At 35.0% G+C, this 19,565-nt stretch overlaps 1 protein-coding gene across 1 annotated transcript in view; it reads right to left on the bottom strand.

Moving 5' to 3' along the window:
• ATP8A1 (ATPase phospholipid transporting 8A1) overlaps nucleotides 1-19,565 on the bottom strand; it is a 96,618-nt gene that overhangs the window by 60,547 nt on the left and 16,506 nt on the right. The window contains exons 8-16 of the mRNA XM_067297163.1: nucleotides 19,190-19,278; nucleotides 13,769-13,841; nucleotides 11,522-11,627; nucleotides 9,984-10,066; nucleotides 9,743-9,792; nucleotides 6,286-6,355; nucleotides 5,162-5,246; nucleotides 2,305-2,444; nucleotides 274-412 (exon numbers count right to left, since the gene is read on the bottom strand). Of these exons, the coding sequence (XP_067153264.1) occupies nucleotides 274-412; nucleotides 2,305-2,444; nucleotides 5,162-5,246; nucleotides 6,286-6,355; nucleotides 9,743-9,792; nucleotides 9,984-10,066; nucleotides 11,522-11,627; nucleotides 13,769-13,841; nucleotides 19,190-19,278 (835 nt within the window). The remainder of the gene's footprint in view (nucleotides 1-273; nucleotides 413-2,304; nucleotides 2,445-5,161; nucleotides 5,247-6,285; nucleotides 6,356-9,742; nucleotides 9,793-9,983; nucleotides 10,067-11,521; nucleotides 11,628-13,768; nucleotides 13,842-19,189; nucleotides 19,279-19,565) is intronic.

Below are 19,565 nucleotides of genomic sequence, written 5' to 3'. Positions count from 1 at the left end.
CACAAAAAGCACAAATGCCCATTTTTTTTCCCTCCTCTCTAGGGTAACATGAATTTTTCTTGCTGTTACTGTTGTAATGAAGGAAGAATCCACCATTTCCCACTCTCCTGCTACCAGAGACCAAAAAATAAGTTAACATTTAAATTCTGGAATGCCATATAATAGTATTATTTTTACAAGATATCTCTGTGTTCTGACAATAATTTTACTCTAACAAGATCTGCGATTTCTAAACCAGGCAACAAAAATGTAAAATAAATGCAAATATAATACCAATGTTAATGGCAGTCTCTTGCTTGTCCCCAGTAAGTATCCAAATTTTGATGTCTGCTTTCATGAGTGTCTCTATAGTTTCAGGCACTTTGTCTTGTAGTTTATCTTCGATTGCTGTTGCTCCAAGCAGCTGAAGATTCTGTGAACACAGAGTATTCAATACATGAAGGTTTTTAGTTCAAATTCAGTTTTACTCTTTTAGTGCTTTGTTGGTTTTACTTTTTAAGCTTTCCATATTTATCACAAGACTAATGCTCTGAAAATTCATGAATCAGACTTGGTATAAACTAACAAAGATCTTCCAGGCTATTCTCATGAGCTTTCAGTTAAATATCTATTTGGTTTGATAAACCGTACAACATGAACACTACAACTTCACTGAATTATTCACAAGCTCAATAGCTTGTTTGGCAAAAGCTACCTTTTCTTGAGAGGCAACTCTCTGATTTGAAGACTTAAGGAGTGCCTTAGCTATGGCTTCCACCACTTGTAATAACTTCTCTTCCCCTTGTAAAAACTGTCTGTTCTTCTTAAAGACTATAAACTTGATTATGTTTGGTTTTAACTCCCCACACATCAAGTCTACACAGTTTTTCTGAATACAGCCATTTTAATGTTTCATATTTCTATAGCTTTAAAACTAGCTAACTCTCTTAATGCCAGCATTACAAACCTAATTGTGTGCAACGCTCCTAGTAGCATGGCCTGCATACTACAAGGCTGAAAAAGTACTAACACTAGTACTAATTTTTGCCAATACAAAAATTTGTATGGCTAGCAGGGTAGCCATGGCATTAACAAAGCTATGTAGTTTTAAAATTGTCTTCTTTCTGTCTGGATAAATTGCACATTTACATAAATTGAAGTCTCAGAAGTGACTGCAGTGTTAAACTCTCACTTTTTTTTTTTTTTGATAAATTAAACACATCAGGTTCTTTCAACTTCCAAATTTAAAGCAGTTTCACCAACGTAATCCCTCTCAGCCTTTGAATTAAGATTAAAAAAAAAAAATCAAGCTTCAAACAATACTGGTCTCATGAACTCCTTTTTGCAACCCAAGAGTCACAACAGCCTTTTTAATTGCTGCAGTGAAGGCTAATCACATCCTTTGCTATTCCCACAACAGTGTTGCCAGAAAGTCAAGGGAAGCGATTACTACCCTGCTCTTGGGAGGCTGTATCTAGACACTACCTCCCCTTCTGGGCCTTCAGTTCAAAAGTGACACTGACAAACTGGAGCGATTCCAGCAGAGGGCCACAAGGATGTATAACCATGTGTTAGGAGTAGTTGAGGGAGCTGGCCTAGCTTAACTTGCAGAAAGAAAGGTGACTAAGGAGGAATTCCATTGCTGTTTTCCACTAACTGAAGAGCGCTTGCAGAGAAGTCTTATTCCTCTAAGAGCTGCACAGTGGAAGGACAAGAGACAACAGTCACAAGCTGCAGCAACAGAAATTCTAATTCAGAAAAAGGGAAAAATGAATGGTTGAGCACTGAAGAAAATGATTACAGCAGTTAGAAAATGTCCATCCTTGCAGATACTCAAAACTTGACCAGACTTGGGTCAAGTTTGGGCTGCCTTGGGCAGTCTGGTCCAAATTCAAAGTTAGCCATGCTTTGAGCAAGGGGTTGTGAGTAGATGACCTCCAGAAGTCCTTTCCATCTTTAACTATTCTATGGGTCTATGATGATTATACCTGAAGCAAATGCTTTGCCTGTTTCACACTTTATTCTAGAAAACAGCAACTCTGAAAAATTTTTTTACATTAGTTCAAGCCAAAAATCAATATTTTTTGGCAAGCACTCACTGCAAAAACTTTGTAAAATGAATCTTCTCTTCATTTTTGATCATTGGAACTGTAAGGACTACATGACTCATCTGTCAGTATACTGCTAGAAATTTTTCTGTCTAAGCATTATTTTTCAATAGATTTAAATTTCATGGAATACAAAGAAAGGACATGGATTAAAAACAAACAAACAAACAAAAAACCCAAAACACTCCTCCCCACAAACCCTGAAAACTGTATATACTTTTTCAATTAGTTCATAGCTCTCCTCAAGTTTGAGTGCTCTATTCTGTATAGCTGTTGAAGCACGGTGATAGACATCTAACCATTCTCGATATTCACTTTCTGAAATTTCAGCCACAGCAAAACACAGAGTACGTAAACCTAAGGAGAAAACAGATAGCAAATATGATTCAATATTTGTTAGTCCCTTCCTTAATATACCTGCAATGAGCAACTACTAAAAACTAAATTTATTCTGTATTTTATGTATGCTTATGCCCAATTTTCAAGTTACTGCTTCATGTCCTGAAGCACTTTGTTTGACATATATAAAGTAAAAAACGCAATAAAAATATAAGTTTTTGCAACAGAGTAACTCTGTCAATGTAGGTGAACGTAATACAGGTGACACACTTCAGGGAAAAAAAAATGGAATTTTGTACAAGACTTAAGTCATCTTAAACTGTAAACTATGCAGATATGCAGATGATAAAGTGAAGAATTCAGTGTGTATGGAATATCAGCAAGTGGGTTTTTCAGGGCAATTGCTGTCTTTTTTTTTTTTTTTTTTTTTTTTTTTTTAAATCAGAGCCTAATTATTTTTCTATTCTTAATTTTAAGAAAATTCCTTTCATTCTGATTGGAAAAAAAAAATCTTCCAAAAGAAAAATGGAAAACAAAATATCATTCAGTCTGCTTTTTAACAGACTGGAACAACAACACAGAAAATAAATACACTTTCCCTATTCATCCAAGTAGGCATTAACATTCAAGCTTAATAAATGCTTAACTATAAATGCCAGCCATGCTAACCACTTCATTTTTGAACAACACATCAAGAACATGCAGCAAATGCCAAGGACATACTGTACTGCCACATAAAAGGATACACAGCAGAAACTCTGAAACATCATCAGCTGCAATTTAAATTTGATGCAAAAATAAATACCGATTTCTTTAATCGATTCCAGAGAGAGATGGACTTTAAATTTTTTTTAAGACTGAATTTAGTGCTTTTGAAAGGTTAGCAAGTGACTCTTTTGAAGAGTAAATCTTTTTATCTGCTGAGAAGAAAAGTACAGAAAGCACTTGAACAAACTTCTCAACACTAATATATACGTACACTGGTTTTAAAGAAGGGCAGAATTTTTCACTTTTTCACTTTTTCTGTTGATTCATTCAGTCCAGCCTGACTGCTTAGGAAATATGGTATCAGCTATATGACTGATTTAATGAGAATAATAATTAAAAATTGGATTGAAATTCTCATATCAATTCACACAGACTAACAGATATTAATCTATTTTTGCCTCTTCTGCAGCCACATATATAGTCTGTAACTCAAACTAATTTTTGTTTTCTTTGACTGATCCTGGTCAGGCCTTTACAACCTCCCCCAAGAACTGTCCAATCAGCTCAGATAACTAGATTCTGAAGTCCAGAAACATATCTGAGGCTTTATGCTGTTGTGCTATCAGTCAAATTTGTTTGGTTTTAGTTCTGCTTTGAAGTTGCTTCTAGAAGAAATTTAGTATAACTTTGATACTCTAAGATTAATTAAGGCTAACCAAATGTTTCCTGCAGAGATCTTGATATGGAAAAGAAACAAAAGAAAAAGATCTGTGGCTTGCTTCTGCTACCACAGACAGAATCAAGAGACTGAAGGTGTTGACTATGACAATAGCCAAACCGATAAATTTCATGATAAACCAAAAGAGAATAGAGAAGTCACATGGTATAACAAACAGAAAAAGATCTTTGCTGATACAAAAAGATTTGGCCAGACCACAGATCTCAGTTATCAAAAGGTAAGGATCCTACTTTAGAAGGAAAACGCATCTTTTTCCATAAAGGGAAAGTTTGAAAGACAATTTGGGACAACAAGAAAGATCTAGTTTTATTTTAATAAAGTTAAATTTTAAGTGTAAGCTGACTCCTTAAGACACATCAATGATATTTGTAACATCCTAATAACAGTGTGTTAAAAAAACTGAAGAGGTAAAAAATCTGTAGTTTAGGTTCCTGTAACTATTATAATTCTGCTTCCAACTACTCCCTCCATCAGTTACAACATTATGATACTTCACAGTACGACTCTATAATCCTTGCCATGCCCCCTTTCTATTATCTCAGGTAAAGGAAGATCTAAGAACAGTGCTGCAAAAGCTTATAGGACAGCAGAAACCCTTCTAGAGTCTGCTTACCTGCTCATGTCTATACGTGGAATCCACTATTATTAAATAACTTTAACTGCCTGCTTGATAAAGAGATGTATGAATTGTCTTAGTTTCCTAGTCTTTCTAATTCTACTTATTATTTCTACTTCATGAACTCTCATGAGGGGTTCCCCACCTTCAGCAATTGCTTTTTAAGACTGATTGTTAAAATAGCAGAGATATCAAAACACAGCAAATAGAAAACTAGTGCTGACAGTTCCACTTATCATCACCAGTAACAGAGATAATATATTATAAAGCTGCCTTAAAAACACTGTGCTAGCCATCCCAACACCTTTACTTTGTCTGCTTCTTCCTGTGCAACATTCCTACAGTATTCATTGTGTAAGGGAGATGAAAACCATCAGGGAAAGTGAAATCTTCACAGAAACAAAGAACTGTGCAATGTATTTGCTCTTTGAAAAAAACCACCTTTAGTTTAAAAGACTCCATTTAATTCCAACTGCTCTATTTTTTTTAATGTGAACTTATTACTGAGACTTCTTGGGAAAAGAAAGGCAGTTTTAGGAAGGCATTACTAAAACATTGTAATTTTCAAACTTAATGTGAATAAGACATTACAACAATATGAAATAGCAAAAATAAAAAGTTGAACAGAAACTGAGTTTCAGATGTAGTTTTATATTGAATAATATTACTCACCTTCTGTAGCAAACTGCTCTAGATGTTTTAAGGTGATTTCTTTGTATTTTGAACTCTCAGCAAGACGCTCATAAATTACAGTATCCTATAAAACAAATAAAATTAACTTGGAAAAATTTAATAGAATAAATGAGTTTTGTTGGACTGACAATACAAATTATGTAGGAAAATGGCATAAAAATATGCAGCACTGTATTGATTTATTTTGGTAACAAAAAAATGAGTAGAAGTGAGTTTCTCTCAAGGGAAGGAAAGGACATTCTAAGCCCACACATCCTACGAATTTACAGCTTTTGCTATCACGTGTTTTTTTTTCTCTCCTACAGTTTTTACTGTTATTTCTTGTCATATTGAAGAGCACTGTGTCTTCCTTTGCCCTGCCACGTGAATTTTTTTGTCTCCTAAAATGTCATCTTCCTCTTTACTATTAAGGCAACACGTTAAAATTAGTGTATTTAATAACTGCCATTCTCAGATTTTTGTAGCCAGCTTGCATATACAGAATATTAATGAAGGCTTCTTGTCTTCACTTGAGAAGATATAGAATAGACATTTATATTCAATCATCTTCATTTTTTAATACCATCCAGGAATTGGATACCCCCCAAAATTGACTTTAGATATGGAACAAGAACTAATGAGCAACTTTACCACTCCTGGATACACTGTGATCAAAATATCTTCTTCCCATACATAGATCCTTTTTGTTTCCAGGAAAATTTACTTCTGGCATAACAGCAATGGTAGATCACAATTCCCACCTACTCATCGGTGCTAGATAACTATTCCGACTTAGTCATTTATGCTCAGCTGCTCAGGCAAACAAATAATCGATTAACCCAAACCTTCAACCATTTTATTGGAGTACAAAGGAAAACAATTAGTAGTAAGTACAGAGGTGTTAGTCAAAGTACAAAGAATAGGATGAGTAGGTCTGACTCACCTGCATAGGCAGTTAGTAAAAAATGGCATAAACAACTACATAATAAAATTAAGTAAATTGAAAAGGCATTTTCCTTCTCTCCGTTTTCAATGTTATGACTACAGTTATATTAAACTTTTGCTTTTGCATTTGTGTCAGTAGCACATGTTCTCTGGTACAATGAAAATATAATAAAACTCACAGCTCCTTTACAGTAGAGTCTTAACTTTCCTGTTGGTGTGCGAACTATCACCGACATTCTCTTCCTAGTGCTGAAAGAGAAATTCAGTGCCCTTTATGTGTATATGGTTCATAAATATTTGTATTTGCCAACATTTTTATCTTAGAATATTGCTATATATGTCAAAGCAAAACAAATAAGGCCTGTATATTCTGAATGATGTTCTTTAGGTGACTGGGATGGAAAAACGGTTTTACTGTCAAATATTTAGAGTTAATGTGGTGACTGCTTGTAGGTATTTTTCCTCTAAAAGCATATTTCAGAACCTTCATTAAACACTGTCCACTGTTCATGAAGAAGCATCTCATGGCATAAAACATTTGTGACTGAGATCATAAAGAGTTAATGTATCTCCTTCTCCATTTCGTCTCTAATCCAAGAAATCTCAGATAAGCAGAATTCCAAAATCCTTAGACAGTGCCCAGTTGGGGATCTGCTGTAAGACCAATGGAGAAATTCAGATCTTCCAAACTGCACTTATACTGCCTAAAATAAAAGCAAGCCTCAGACAGATCCACTTTAATTCCTGGCAAAATGATCTAGCCTATAGCTACCAAAATTCTTTATACTCGTCTGAAAGTTCCCTTTAATTATGGAGGAAATACAGTTCTTTAGGGTTTGTATAAACTATAATTTTTATATATATATATAAATATATATATATATATATATGCCCTTAACAGGTAAAGCCTCAATAGCTTTGCAATAACAGAAGACTGTAATCCCAAAGTTCAGCATACAATTGCATATCTATCAGTCTACTGAGGATGTATCAGAGAATAACTAACAATTTCCTGTAGCACTCTTAAAATTGAGCTATGAAGACATATATTGAATCTCGACTGACAAATACATTGTCGCAGTAAAACTACAATAAAGCTAGTGAGCAGGACTTACTGTCAAGGACTTTAATTTTTTATGAGTCATGTCATTGCAGTGTTAGTTTTATTTCTTTTACTTGGTGAGATACAGAAACCACAAAATAACACTGCTACAAACAACTGAAAAACTTTCAAATGTGATATCCTTTTGTTTTGTTTTGTTTTCTTCACCATAGGAGGCAGAATAGCTGGTAACTCCCATGCAGTTGTTGCTGAATTAAAGATAGACAGAAGGGGAAAGAGATGCTTTCTTCTTTCACAACATTTGCCGCCTCCAGAATTTGGGAATGCAAAAGGAGTTGCTCCTGATTGGCCCTGTTACTTTAAAGCTTATCTCAGATTCAAGGTGATGATTTCATCATTAGTGCAACAACACAACCACAGAAAACAAACACTGCTACAGAGACTTTGATACCTCCTCGGTCAGCCCCTCTAGTTGTTCTTCTGCATTTAGAAGTATCAATCTTTTCTCACAGAAGAGGATCAGTTCTGGGCCTCACTGAATGATGGAAAGGAGGCAAGATCTCAAATGCTCTAGAAGGAGGCCTAGTGTGGGCCCAGTACAACAATGAAGGCAACGTGTATTTTTTGTAGCACTGATCAGATGGGGGACTAGTCAAGCTACTGCTGTATTTCAGGTAAATACATCCGCATACTAAACTGAAAATAGTCCTTAGACAAGAAGCTTTACTCTATAAAAACTGTAGAAGGCTTTTGCTAGAATGTGGAGAGATTTCCCAGTGAGGGAGATGAAGATCAGTCATTAAGTCAATAGATGGTGCGTATTCCCAGATATTGAGATATTATTACTATGTCTATACTCAATACTTGTCAGCTAAATTAATTCTGGTGCTAAAAATTCAGTTCATTCTTCTAACAGGACAAGTAGATACAATCAAAACCTCTCTTAGTAGCATTGCTGGTAATGACACATGTTGATGCAAGAACTGATGTAAAAGCTGCGATGCAGGCTGTGGAAGTCAAGTCATCAGAACTTTAAGGAACATGATGAATGTAGCTTATGCTTACTAAAACAAGGAATCACATACTCAAAATCATGCTCATCTCTGTGACTGGTTATACCTGGTCCAGGTGAAAAGACAGTACACGTATTTGGCACAGGGATGACCGTAAGCATTAAGGCATTCTTTAATTCTGGATCCTTAACTGACACAGTGCCTTCCCTTCTTACCCCACTGTAGGTACATACCCTAGGTGTTATATGTTGGCTTCCCAGAGACAGCTGAGGAGCCCTGGACAGCAGAGGGTCTCAACTACTCTCCACTTCCTTGAGCTTAAGGTACCACAACAGTTGCGACACCTGAGCTAAGTATCTACTGGGGGCAAACTCATCAAGATACCACTTGCTCCACAGAGATTAGCATCGCTTTTCAGGAATAACTGTCAACTAACTGCTTTAGCATTATTAGTTGCTTTCAGTATGCTCAAACATTGGTAGGACAGAAAGCTACTTCCATACCTCCAAGAAAAGTATATTACTAGCATATTATGTAAGTATGCTACTTCTCTTTTCACAGGCACATCTCATGATCTTTGTAAAGAAATAATACCACAAAACACAACTCTACCAAGCATTCCTACAAGTTTTACTTCTGTGACACACTTCTCCAAAAACCTGCCCCTATCAAAATGTTGACATTGTTGTGCTCTACTTGCAGAATAGTCTTATCCAGCTCATGCTGGAATCACTACAAGAAATCAGTTTGCATTTTTTTTTTCCAGGAAAAACAACTTACAACACCTGGAAACTCTTAACTCAGGCATCTTAATTGTTACAGATTACTTCTCTGAAGGTACACGCTCCTGGCCATTCAGATGGTCTTAGGTTTTGGAGCTAAAATTTCTTCTGCTGTGGAACAAGGGTGACCCCTAGTGCCTCCAAGAAGCCAGTTCCAAGTAAAGCTATGAAATATACAGAGTAAGTGAAAAACAACTATAAAATCTGAACACTTAGTAAAGCTGAGTGATGGGTATCCACTCAAAACCTTAATCCTCCAAAGGTTAAGATTCACAAGTAATTCTCTTTTCACCAGAAAGTATCACTGTTTAAATTACGATAAACTAATACCTGTCTGAAGCTTCTTCCCCTCAAAAATATCAATTTTCTAATTAATTCCCATGGTGCTAGTGATTTCAGAAATAAATTTAAAATTTCATTTCTCTATACTGTCTATTCATACTTAAAAAAAATTTTCAGAGCAATTTTTTGGAAGCTTTGAGCAAAAGTGAAAACTAAAAATATTAGCCAAAAAGGAGATGACAGAAAAATTATATGCCTCTGAAAATAATGTTACAATAAAACCAGAATGTGATCTTACTCATGTGCATTGCTTTGTTTATAGTATGGTCATATATGCTAAAGTGATAAAAGCCACACAACTTGCACTCTTTGTAAAGTATAAAACGTTAAAAAAGATTTTTCTGTATGAATAGCATAAATGCAAACATTTTTATCCATAAGAGAAATTCTTAAAGTACTTTCACGGAAGACATTAGGTGTTCAACATGCTGTTTACCTTGTAAATTCCAGTACATTTAGCAATTCATATCGTTCTTCCTGTCCCAACTGAAAAATAATAAAAATAAGAAAAAAAGAAAAGAGATAAGAATTAATGCAAAAGGATTTGCTGTAGCAAAAGACACACAAAGAAACAAACTGCATCTCAATTGATATGTGCCAAGATGCAGTTATTTAGAAATTATTTAATATGGCAATAAAAAATACTGCAAATTATACTGTTATTCTCATGTACTTACAGACTCTATAATTACTGAGTCAGGTGTCCTTCCAGTGAATACAAAACGAAGATGCCTGGCTGCTCTGACCAGTGCTCCTTCATCTGCAACAAATCAATTACTGCTTTCACAGAAGTACCACAAAATTGTTATTTTCCCCCATGATTCAATGGGCACAGCCCAAGATTTTCTACTTTTGATTTCCTTTTTCCTTGATAATTTGTAAAATTAGAGGCAATGATGGAATAGAAAGAACTCTTTGTTTCTCCTGTTAAAACTGTGCTGAAATGAGTTTACATTTCAGAGAAAATATGCTCCAAAAGGAACATGCCTCTCAGTCCAGTAAGGAGAACAACCTCTTTAAAGTTTAAGTTGCAGCCTAGTGAACTCTGCACTCCTGTAGACACGACGATACAGCTTCATCAAGAGAGAAGCCTTCCTGCCCGCCTCCTCCCCATAAGCGTATGTTCTGGGAGTTAGACGTTTGGATGCTCTCTGACTAAACGTTGCTTAGAGAACAAACCTCTCACTTCTGGGCAAGCGCCTTATTCAGTAGGGCATTACACAAGAAGGTAAGTACCTTGTCCAAGTTCTGCTTTCGAAGACAAGAGTGGTAAGTCATTCTTGTAAATAATAGATAAATTCAGTGCCTACATCCCTGAAAGGTTTCAAGCTGTGACTCAGTTTCCCACAGGCATCAGTTCTCCCCAGATGATTCAAGATATCAAAACTGAATTAGCTCACCATGCCCAACAAAACGCAGCTCTCATCCCATTAACTTTATTTATTTTATTTATTATGGCCCTACCTCTGTCCTGTCTTTAATTCTTGTAGGACAGAATTTGCAGGTAAATGGCTACCCAGGAGTTGGGACAGACAGAGAAAGAGGAAGGCTGGAGACTGTGCTTCATGTCACTTTTCCTATCATAGTTTGTCATATTACATTAGCTCAGTAGAACCGATCATATTTTAATTATTTTGCCTTGGTCCCTCAGGCCTTGAATTCAAAATTGTTTGTGCAACAAAGTAGGCCTGAACCAGACCTTTTCTACTCTAATCTTTTTTACTTTGTTTATCTGGTAGAACTTATCACAACTTCTATCCTTTTAAAAACATTTTTTTTCATTTTTGATTAAAACATGGTCTTTGTTATAACTCAATACCAGTGTTATTGAATATGGAACAGGTACAAAAGCAAGAACATCAGCTTGCCTCCTGGTTTATTTTGATTTCTATTTGCATTTGAGTAGCTCACTCAGAATTCCATAGTAATCTAATGACAGCTTAGTAATACTACAGTTACCAATCACCCTTTGCCATTATGTAATCTGCAGGAAATCCATACATATTTACTAAAGCAAAGTAAGCAAGAAAAAAGTCTAAATTTATTTTTCTTGATAAATCTGTTTTTAGCTGACACCAATTCTCTTTAGGGGGGGCCTGTCTTCTTTTTTAATTTCAGCAGATACTTCAAAATAAACAATACATTTTGCATACGATTTTCTTGTTGAACAGATAGAATACTTTGCTATATGTTCACTCCATTATTTGACTCTCACCTGGAGATGCTGCTTGATATATGATCTTATCACCTTCTCTTTCTGGAACAGCTGTATGACACACTGCCATCATTGTCAAAAACTCACATATTATAGGTGCAGTTGGCTAAAGAAAAAATAGTGTCAGAAAGTGATAAATCATTTGAACAATATAAGCAACTGAAATGTAATAATAGATATGGACAAATAAATGGTCAAGAAAAACCTAATGAAATTTTTTTTTTCCTCTTTAACTATCAACAACTAAATAAAACAGACTATCTATCCTCCAATTTCAGCTTGCAGAGTTAACTTCTTGCTGCTCTACTTCAATATAGACTATACAGATAGTGTTTAGTGGCATTTCCTGTCATAACCATCAAAAGGGAATAATCAGAAATGTAAAATAATTCACATAAACATTTTACACAAAAGCTAAACCTGAATCCTGTATTGAAAGAATTTTACTTTAAAATGATTTCACAACTGATTTTATTATTCACTGAAGTCTCTTTGAATGTTAGTCTTTTTTTGTTAAAAATATTCCTCTTTATATTACTTTTTTCTAATATGGTATCTGACAACTTTTAAGAACCTTTAGAAAATGTAGCAACCAAACTCTAAAATCATGTGGGAAACACTGCATGGTCAGGTGCAGCGGAATTTGAAAAGAAAATAATTTAAAATGGTTTAACCAAGGGAGTAAGAGGAAAAGAATAGATCTAATCAAAATAGTTGACATTTGTGACTAATGCACATAAAATGCCTTATTAGTACATCTGAAGTCGGCAAAACGAAGGAACCAATTCCTGAACAGTTGTTCAAAAAACTCCCAGTGCATCCCCTAAACAAGCTAAAAACAGCTGCCACCACAAACTGAGACTTTTTATAGAATATTTTTAGTATTTAGTATTTCTGATTAGTGGTACACTAAGAATATCAACAATAGAATTCAATTTACAATTACTCTATAAAATATAATAATCTCTGAAAACCTAACTTAATTCCAGAGTGCAGAAACAATGAATGGGTGAATTGTTATAAAACTTGGATCAAGTCAAAGCTCTTCATAATCAAAGATGGGATCAGGTACCTGTCGTCTTCAACTGAGAGACCCCAAATCCTCTAAGACATGCTCAAAAGGTTCAGTTATAGATTCTTTTCCAAAGCACTTCAGAACATGATTAACCTACAATGGTGAAGCTTCTCTCTGAATTTGTGCCTCAATTTTTTACTTTAAAATGTATACAACTGCCTTTTTTTTTTTTAAAGGAAAAGAGCTCAAAACACCTTGCCCATTTTATATAGATTTAATGCATATTTATAGAGATTTAATATATCTGTAAAGAAACTTTCAAGATTCAAGCATTATCCCCGAGTCATCTGCACACTAGGATTCTATAAACAACAGTAGTCATAGGAAAATGACTACCTAAACTGGCCTGGGCATTTCTGTATGAGAGATCCCTCTGCCACATTTGTAGGAAGAAAATACTTCACTGTCTGTCAGTTACCCTGAAATTATGCTCAGGGGAAGACCAAATTAAGCAAAAAGAGTAACTTATTTACACTCTTCAAATACAGACTGAACAGTTTAAGGATTCCAGACAGGTGTTCTTTGTTATAGCCAGGTAAAAACATCTCTTATACAAATGACAAACAGAAAATGTTAATGATTGGACTGTTTCATAATCAAATTATAAACTAAACTACTAACCTACTGCAAAATGTACTGTCTCTTTGGAGCAAATATCAGACTCTATAATCTCTATTTCAATTAATTATCTGATGTGATGATCTAACAAGCGCATATACAAAAACAATGTATATAGTTAATTCCTTGCTTTTAACTAAGCCTGGGCACAGAAATAATCAATCATGTCAAGATAGTAAGTTGACATGGCTGATACTGCAAGCTTTGATCGATAGCATGACAAACATATGAACAGCATGACTTAGGATAAAACAATGGTAGAAATACCCATAGAATCCACAGTGTAAGACTACTATGCTTCAGTCTTAGAAATTCTGAGTCTGAAATTCCTTCAAAAAAAAGGCTCTCTGCAAGTTAACACTGGATGTTAGTTCTAGATGGATCTAATTAAGTTACACACATCAACAGTGAACAATTAAAAAAGTATTCACGACTACACCTGGGTTTTGTGTAAGTACTTAATTTATTTTTCTTCAAAGGAAATCATCTTCTGGCTTACTGAAAGCCACGGTTTGATTTCACAAAACAACAGTAATTTTTTCTGTATCACTTACATGATTGCTTTGAAGATTCTCCAGTAATGATGAGTCACTAAATGTTTTTTCTTCTCCATTTTGTGAGCCCTGCCTAGAAATAATTAAGGAGAAGAGAGAAAACCATTAGCATGTTCTTAACAATTCATCTGCAGATCATCTGCTGTGCTGAGGTCAAACATAAATTTCAGTTTGTAGGTTTTGCAACATAGTGCTGTGGCTGCAATCACATAGGATGAGAAACTGAAATGAACAGGTGCTTGTTACACATCTCCAACATTTATCTATTTTTGATAAACTCTGATTTACATAAATACTCCCAAATGCAGGGAAGTTTTTCTACTGTCTTCAGATAATGCAGGATGAAGTAAAAATCTACTAAAATACAAGATTGTGGCTTCTGCTCTCCTCAGGAGGTCATTATTGGAGCCACACAGAACAAGACACGCCTTAAGAAATAACATTTCTTTGAGAAATTAGCAGCAGGAATAGGTTTGCAAACATTTACAGAAAAGCAAGTGAGGTAGCTGAAAGAGTTAAAGTAAACTGAGTTTGTACATCAGGGAAGACTGAAAGGAGATGGCTTGTCTTCTATTGCCCATGACCAAAAAGAAACCTAGTAAGCTGATGTATAAAGATGTAGCAACAGTGGTGAAGCAGGAAGGGACCAAAGAGAGACAAAGCGGTGAGGGTTCTGGAGAAAGTTGCACACAAACATCTTTCACATTGACCAAGGCTTCTGGCTGAAGCTAAGGACTCAAAAAAGTAAATACTTCTAGACCTGGTTACATCTTGTTACAGACTTGTTACTACAGTACAGCTGACTGTTGACCATGACGACAATCTACCTGAGTTTGAACCTCAGTGAAACAAAACAGGGCTGAAAAGTGAGCCTACTTTGGAGAAGAGGTATTCTTTTTTCATTTACATTGGATTTTGCCTTGGTCACACAATCTTAGAAGAGCCTGAACACACTCAATGACTTAAGCTGGAGACTAAGCCACAGTCATATCAAAGGTAGTCTAAAGATTCTCTGTGGAAACAAAAGAGGGCTGTTGCAGTCCTGCACTACTGTGAATGCATATGAAATGACAGTACCTCCTCTGCATAAATTCTCAAGGACCACTTTTTGCACAAGCCTATAATGAAAGCGAGAAACCCAAAGCATTCTCAATCACTGAGAATTTTTTTAAAATAAATATCAAAGCAACTGGCTCTTGAAGTGCTGAAAGTTAGCAATTTCAATAACATCAAGTTTGTTTAGAGTTTAAGGTTTAAACTTTGTTTGCTTAAAGCTTTCTGATAAAAAACTTCAGGATATAGATCTCTTCTGTAGCAGCAAAGACAACTAATTTCTGAATCTCAGCGCTAAAAAGAAACTGCAAACCAGTTGGAGATATAACTGTTTTCCAGTTGGACACAACAAGTATTTTATGAGCAAACATGCTTGATTATATATAAGCATTAACATTATTTTAATAAAACCACTCATTTGTGCACAGCTAAGCATGCTCGTACATGTTTGTAAGAAATAGGCCACTACAACAAATACGGATATCCAGGTCAGATAGAATTTTGGGGCACATGCATGGGTGTGAGATATTTTGGGTGCATGTGGGGAGAGATTTTGTTCCTTTTTTTAATCTAGAAGAACTGTTAATTCTAACTTAGCAAAATAAGTTTTTCTCACAAACTTTTTAAACATACAGAGACAACATACTGCATAGCTTTTGGTGCAATACCTTGTCATGACTTTCATCAAACATAACAATAATTTAAAGACTGCAAATGAATTTTTGTCCCCTTTTTATTTGAGCTAATTCTGAACAGGATAGCAAATGATTGATTGGTTTAGGAAAGAACAATGAAGACAGTACAAGACATCATGCAGATGGGAACAGAAAGGAAGCCAGGACTTAGCCTTTCCTGAGATTCCTGTTTAAAAGATTAATGTTGGCTCCAGGTGCATTTGGGTGGTTTAATCTCAATTTCAGTTAAAAGAAAACGAAAACAACAAAAAAACAGGTAGTGCTAATATTCTAAGACTCTTCGTAGAAAGTAAAATATTAACAATAGCTTATTACATATTTTTCGCTCTCAAGTTCAGGCTATTTTTCTAACAGATATTATTCTTAACTTATTACTAGGTAACGGTAGAAACATTTTCAAAAGTGTGATCAAAGTTACCTTGATACCTTTATAAATAACCAAAACTCTCTCACCAATAGCTATTCTGAATTGTATTGTCAGTAGGACAATTGCACTATACCTCAGTGACCGTATTAGTTAACAATTCTATTGCAGAGTACCCAACCTAATCACTTAGAGTTCTGTCAGCATAAAATTGTATAAGCCTCAGTCAGCCTGCATCAATTTGAAGCTAAAACAGCTTTTGAGAAAAATATTATATATTTAGCTCTATTTCTAAAAATTTATTTATCTCACTGGTATTAAGCATGAATCTTAAACAAACACCATATACTAAATGATTTTTAGAGCTTACCAGTCATCTGAAGGAACACTATAATCCTCAGGCTCAGGGCAATGGCTGCACAAAAAGTAAGAGAGGAATAGAAACAGGTAGAGGAAAGAATCACAAAGGCTACAAAATTTGATCACGTGTAAAAGAGAAGTTAGTTAGTGAAATTATTACTAAAAAGAGAAAGATTTAAAAGCATCTTAATGAGTATTTTCCCAGTACCTAGGTTACAATAAAGCATTGCAAAAAGTATGATACTTCTGTTGAGGCTTTATAAACCATAAAGGATAATTTTTGTTTGATTTAAAGCTTGTCTAATTACTAACATACACCAGCTGATATAATAGCATTATCCCTCTTTACAAATCTTGTTTTATATTTCAGTATACATTAATCAACAAACTGTCTTATACAGAAGTCTATGTCAAAGTCTAACACATAACAGTTGAACAGGCTGTTATGACTGTGACTTTGTTCTGGAGAGGGGTAAAGGTCAGTCTAAAATTGGAATATACTCATTTTCAGTGCAAGAAAATATAGTAGGTACTCAGAAACTGAGGCAGAACAGCTAGGACCAGATTTCCTAAAAGTATCTTTACAACAAAAAGGGAATGAGGTAGACAGTTAGTAATTAGGTCCAAGACAGCTAAAAGAAGAGTCCACTGAAAAAAGACTCCACTTCGAAACTTTGAAAACTTTATCAGGCTGAAGTATTACCTTGTTTCACTTGAAACATCTAATTGTGTTGTGATTTTGTTTCCTGTACACATCAAAATTGGTTCAGCCTCAGCAGTCATCACATCTAACATGACATATCACATCAAACCTGCCACCTCTAATACATCTAAGAAAGACTCAGTCAGAAAATAGGCAGAAAATATATCCAGTGCATACTAAACAGAATGAAGACTACCACAAATGCAGTCAGTTACTTTTTTTTAAAACAGTATTTTAGATGCCTTCTTACTAATTAAAGCACAGACTCAAAAGGAGGAAGAAATGGGGTCAATTCCTTCCTCCGACTGCATGGAATCCTGGGACAGTGCTGCAGTCACTGGGCACTAAGGTAGCTCAGGCTTGCTTCTTTTTTATTTGGACTTATGCTTCAAAAGCGCATTACTCTAATTCTTCCCATTTGCTCATCTTCGGTCTCCAAGTCAACTGGGTCTTGCTCTTCATTATTTTAGAAATGTTTACTCCTAATTAAGGAACAAGACATTCAACTGCTAGAATTTCCTGCAGTTTCATATTAAACAAAAAGTAGCATTTCTTGCTATGTCAATGCTTATGTCAGCTTATCTGGCTGAGTTCAAAAAAAGCTGATCAACACAGCTAACTATAGCATGTGAAAGATCTAGCCCTATGATGACACAGGTTGGAATATATCACAAATTATACTACACTTGACAAGGCATGGAAGATGGAAGAGTCACTTCTATCCTTTTCTCTGTGTTCCCAACCTCCTCTAACCTGCACCAATACAGAGAGAAAGCGTGAATCTGCTGTCAGAGTAGCCACGAGAAATGTTGTAACAGCTATTTGCTCTAAAGAGAAACTGCTTTCTAAACAGACTAATGCTCTTTAAAAATGCCAATGTCTTTTCAAAAGGGGATGAATAGGAGCTGGGAAGCATAGCAAGAAAAATTAGAACACTTTTACTTAAAACACATTAACCCTGGTTTTGCAAAGGAGAAGTCTGAAAATTTGTGCTATATCAACTTCAGATAGAGATATACAATGAACTGAATATCAAATGTTGATTTTAATTGCCACTACCATTAGTGTATTCTTGTCAGCTTACAAAATTGCTATACAAAGAATTTGAAAATAGACGGCTCAGATCAGTTTCACTGAAGTAAAAAGACTAGCTCCTGTGCTTGAAGGTGAGCCCAAAATAAAGTGTGAGTTTTGTGGGGTTTTTTTGGTTCGTTTTTTGAAATACGAGGGTTGAAACTGTATTTTTTTTAAAATGAAATTATTAATTTAAAATACACCATTATGGTTAATACATGGAGGATTTAAGTTTTCAAAACAAAAGCATGTATCATCAGACTCCTCAAAATTATTTTAGGAACTTTGAAAGGATCCAAATTATCCCACAAAAGCCCCCCAAAACCACAAAGCCACAAAAGCCCAAACATCGCTTTAGCACAAGTTCAAAACTTAAAATTTCATAACGTCTGCCTGGTCTCTGCTCAACATTTCACGTTCTAAAGGTGTCTAGTTATCTTCCACTGAACATTCAGAGACCCGCCTAGGCCCTGCATTTCATTTACTGCTGGCATTATAATGTAGGCACTTCTGCTCTATTTATTGCTCTTATGAGTTTCTTGCAAGTCAACAGCCTTAGAACTTTGAGCCTTTCACAAACTGGTCAATGAACGTGGCTGCAACTGTAGACAGTAAGTAATAAAATGTTTTGTCTGCTTTTATTTGGAGAGATTTCTTAATAGTTAAAAATCTATATTTGGAGTTAGGCCACTTTAAAACTACTCACAAAAACCACTTGGATTACATGTTATAGTAGTGTAATCCAAATTCTTGTTCGTCCTGCATAGCATTTAGTATAAGAGCATGTGCCTACATGGAATATGAAGCATGGACAACTACAGAAGTTTTCTGCAAGTATGAGGGAAGTAATTTTTTAATAATAGCATTAAATAGATTGAGCTATAGAAGCAGCAGACATACTGAAGTTGCTTTATGACATTGGAAACAGAAACAAAAATATAGATACCAAAGACAAAAAGAGGCGTTATAACTGAAGTGATAAAGAACTACAGCCTTCTTACAAGTAACATTTCATAGTCACAAACAAATTGACTCTAAATTGTATCTACTGCCAAGCATAAGTTTGTTTTAAATGTAGCTTTAACTTTATGTATATATGTGTGTACATACACACAAGCAGAGGAAGAGAAAGATGTACAGATATAGAAATGAGTATATATAAAAATACCTACCCATATGCAACTCCTGCTATAGTACACTTCTTAAATTGCATGACATTGCATGTGAGGGTACCCGTTTTGTCAGAAAATATGTATTTGACCTAAATAAATGGCAAAATTAATTATTGAAAGTTAATTTGTAATTATTTATATATTTATTACAATTCATGCCTATTAGCACACTAAATATCTTTTTTTTTTTTTTTTTTTTTTTTTACCAGTTCTGCAAACTTCACGCAGTTCATAGGATATAAATACATTCAGTACATAAATGTTGCAGATGCAGAGTCCTGATATCTATTTCCAAAAAAGCAATCAACTAAGATTGCATGAAAATTAAGAAGAGATGAATTTGATGAGAAACTTCCACTGGCAAGGTGGAAAAATG

The sequence above is a fragment of the Apteryx mantelli genome, chromosome 5 (genome assembly GCF_036417845.1).
Source record: "Apteryx mantelli isolate bAptMan1 chromosome 5, bAptMan1.hap1, whole genome shotgun sequence".
Classification (NCBI taxonomy): Eukaryota; Metazoa; Chordata; class Aves; order Apterygiformes; family Apterygidae; genus Apteryx; species Apteryx mantelli.
Note: the sequence above shows the minus strand (reverse complement) of the source record. Positions and strands in the feature narration are given on the sequence as shown.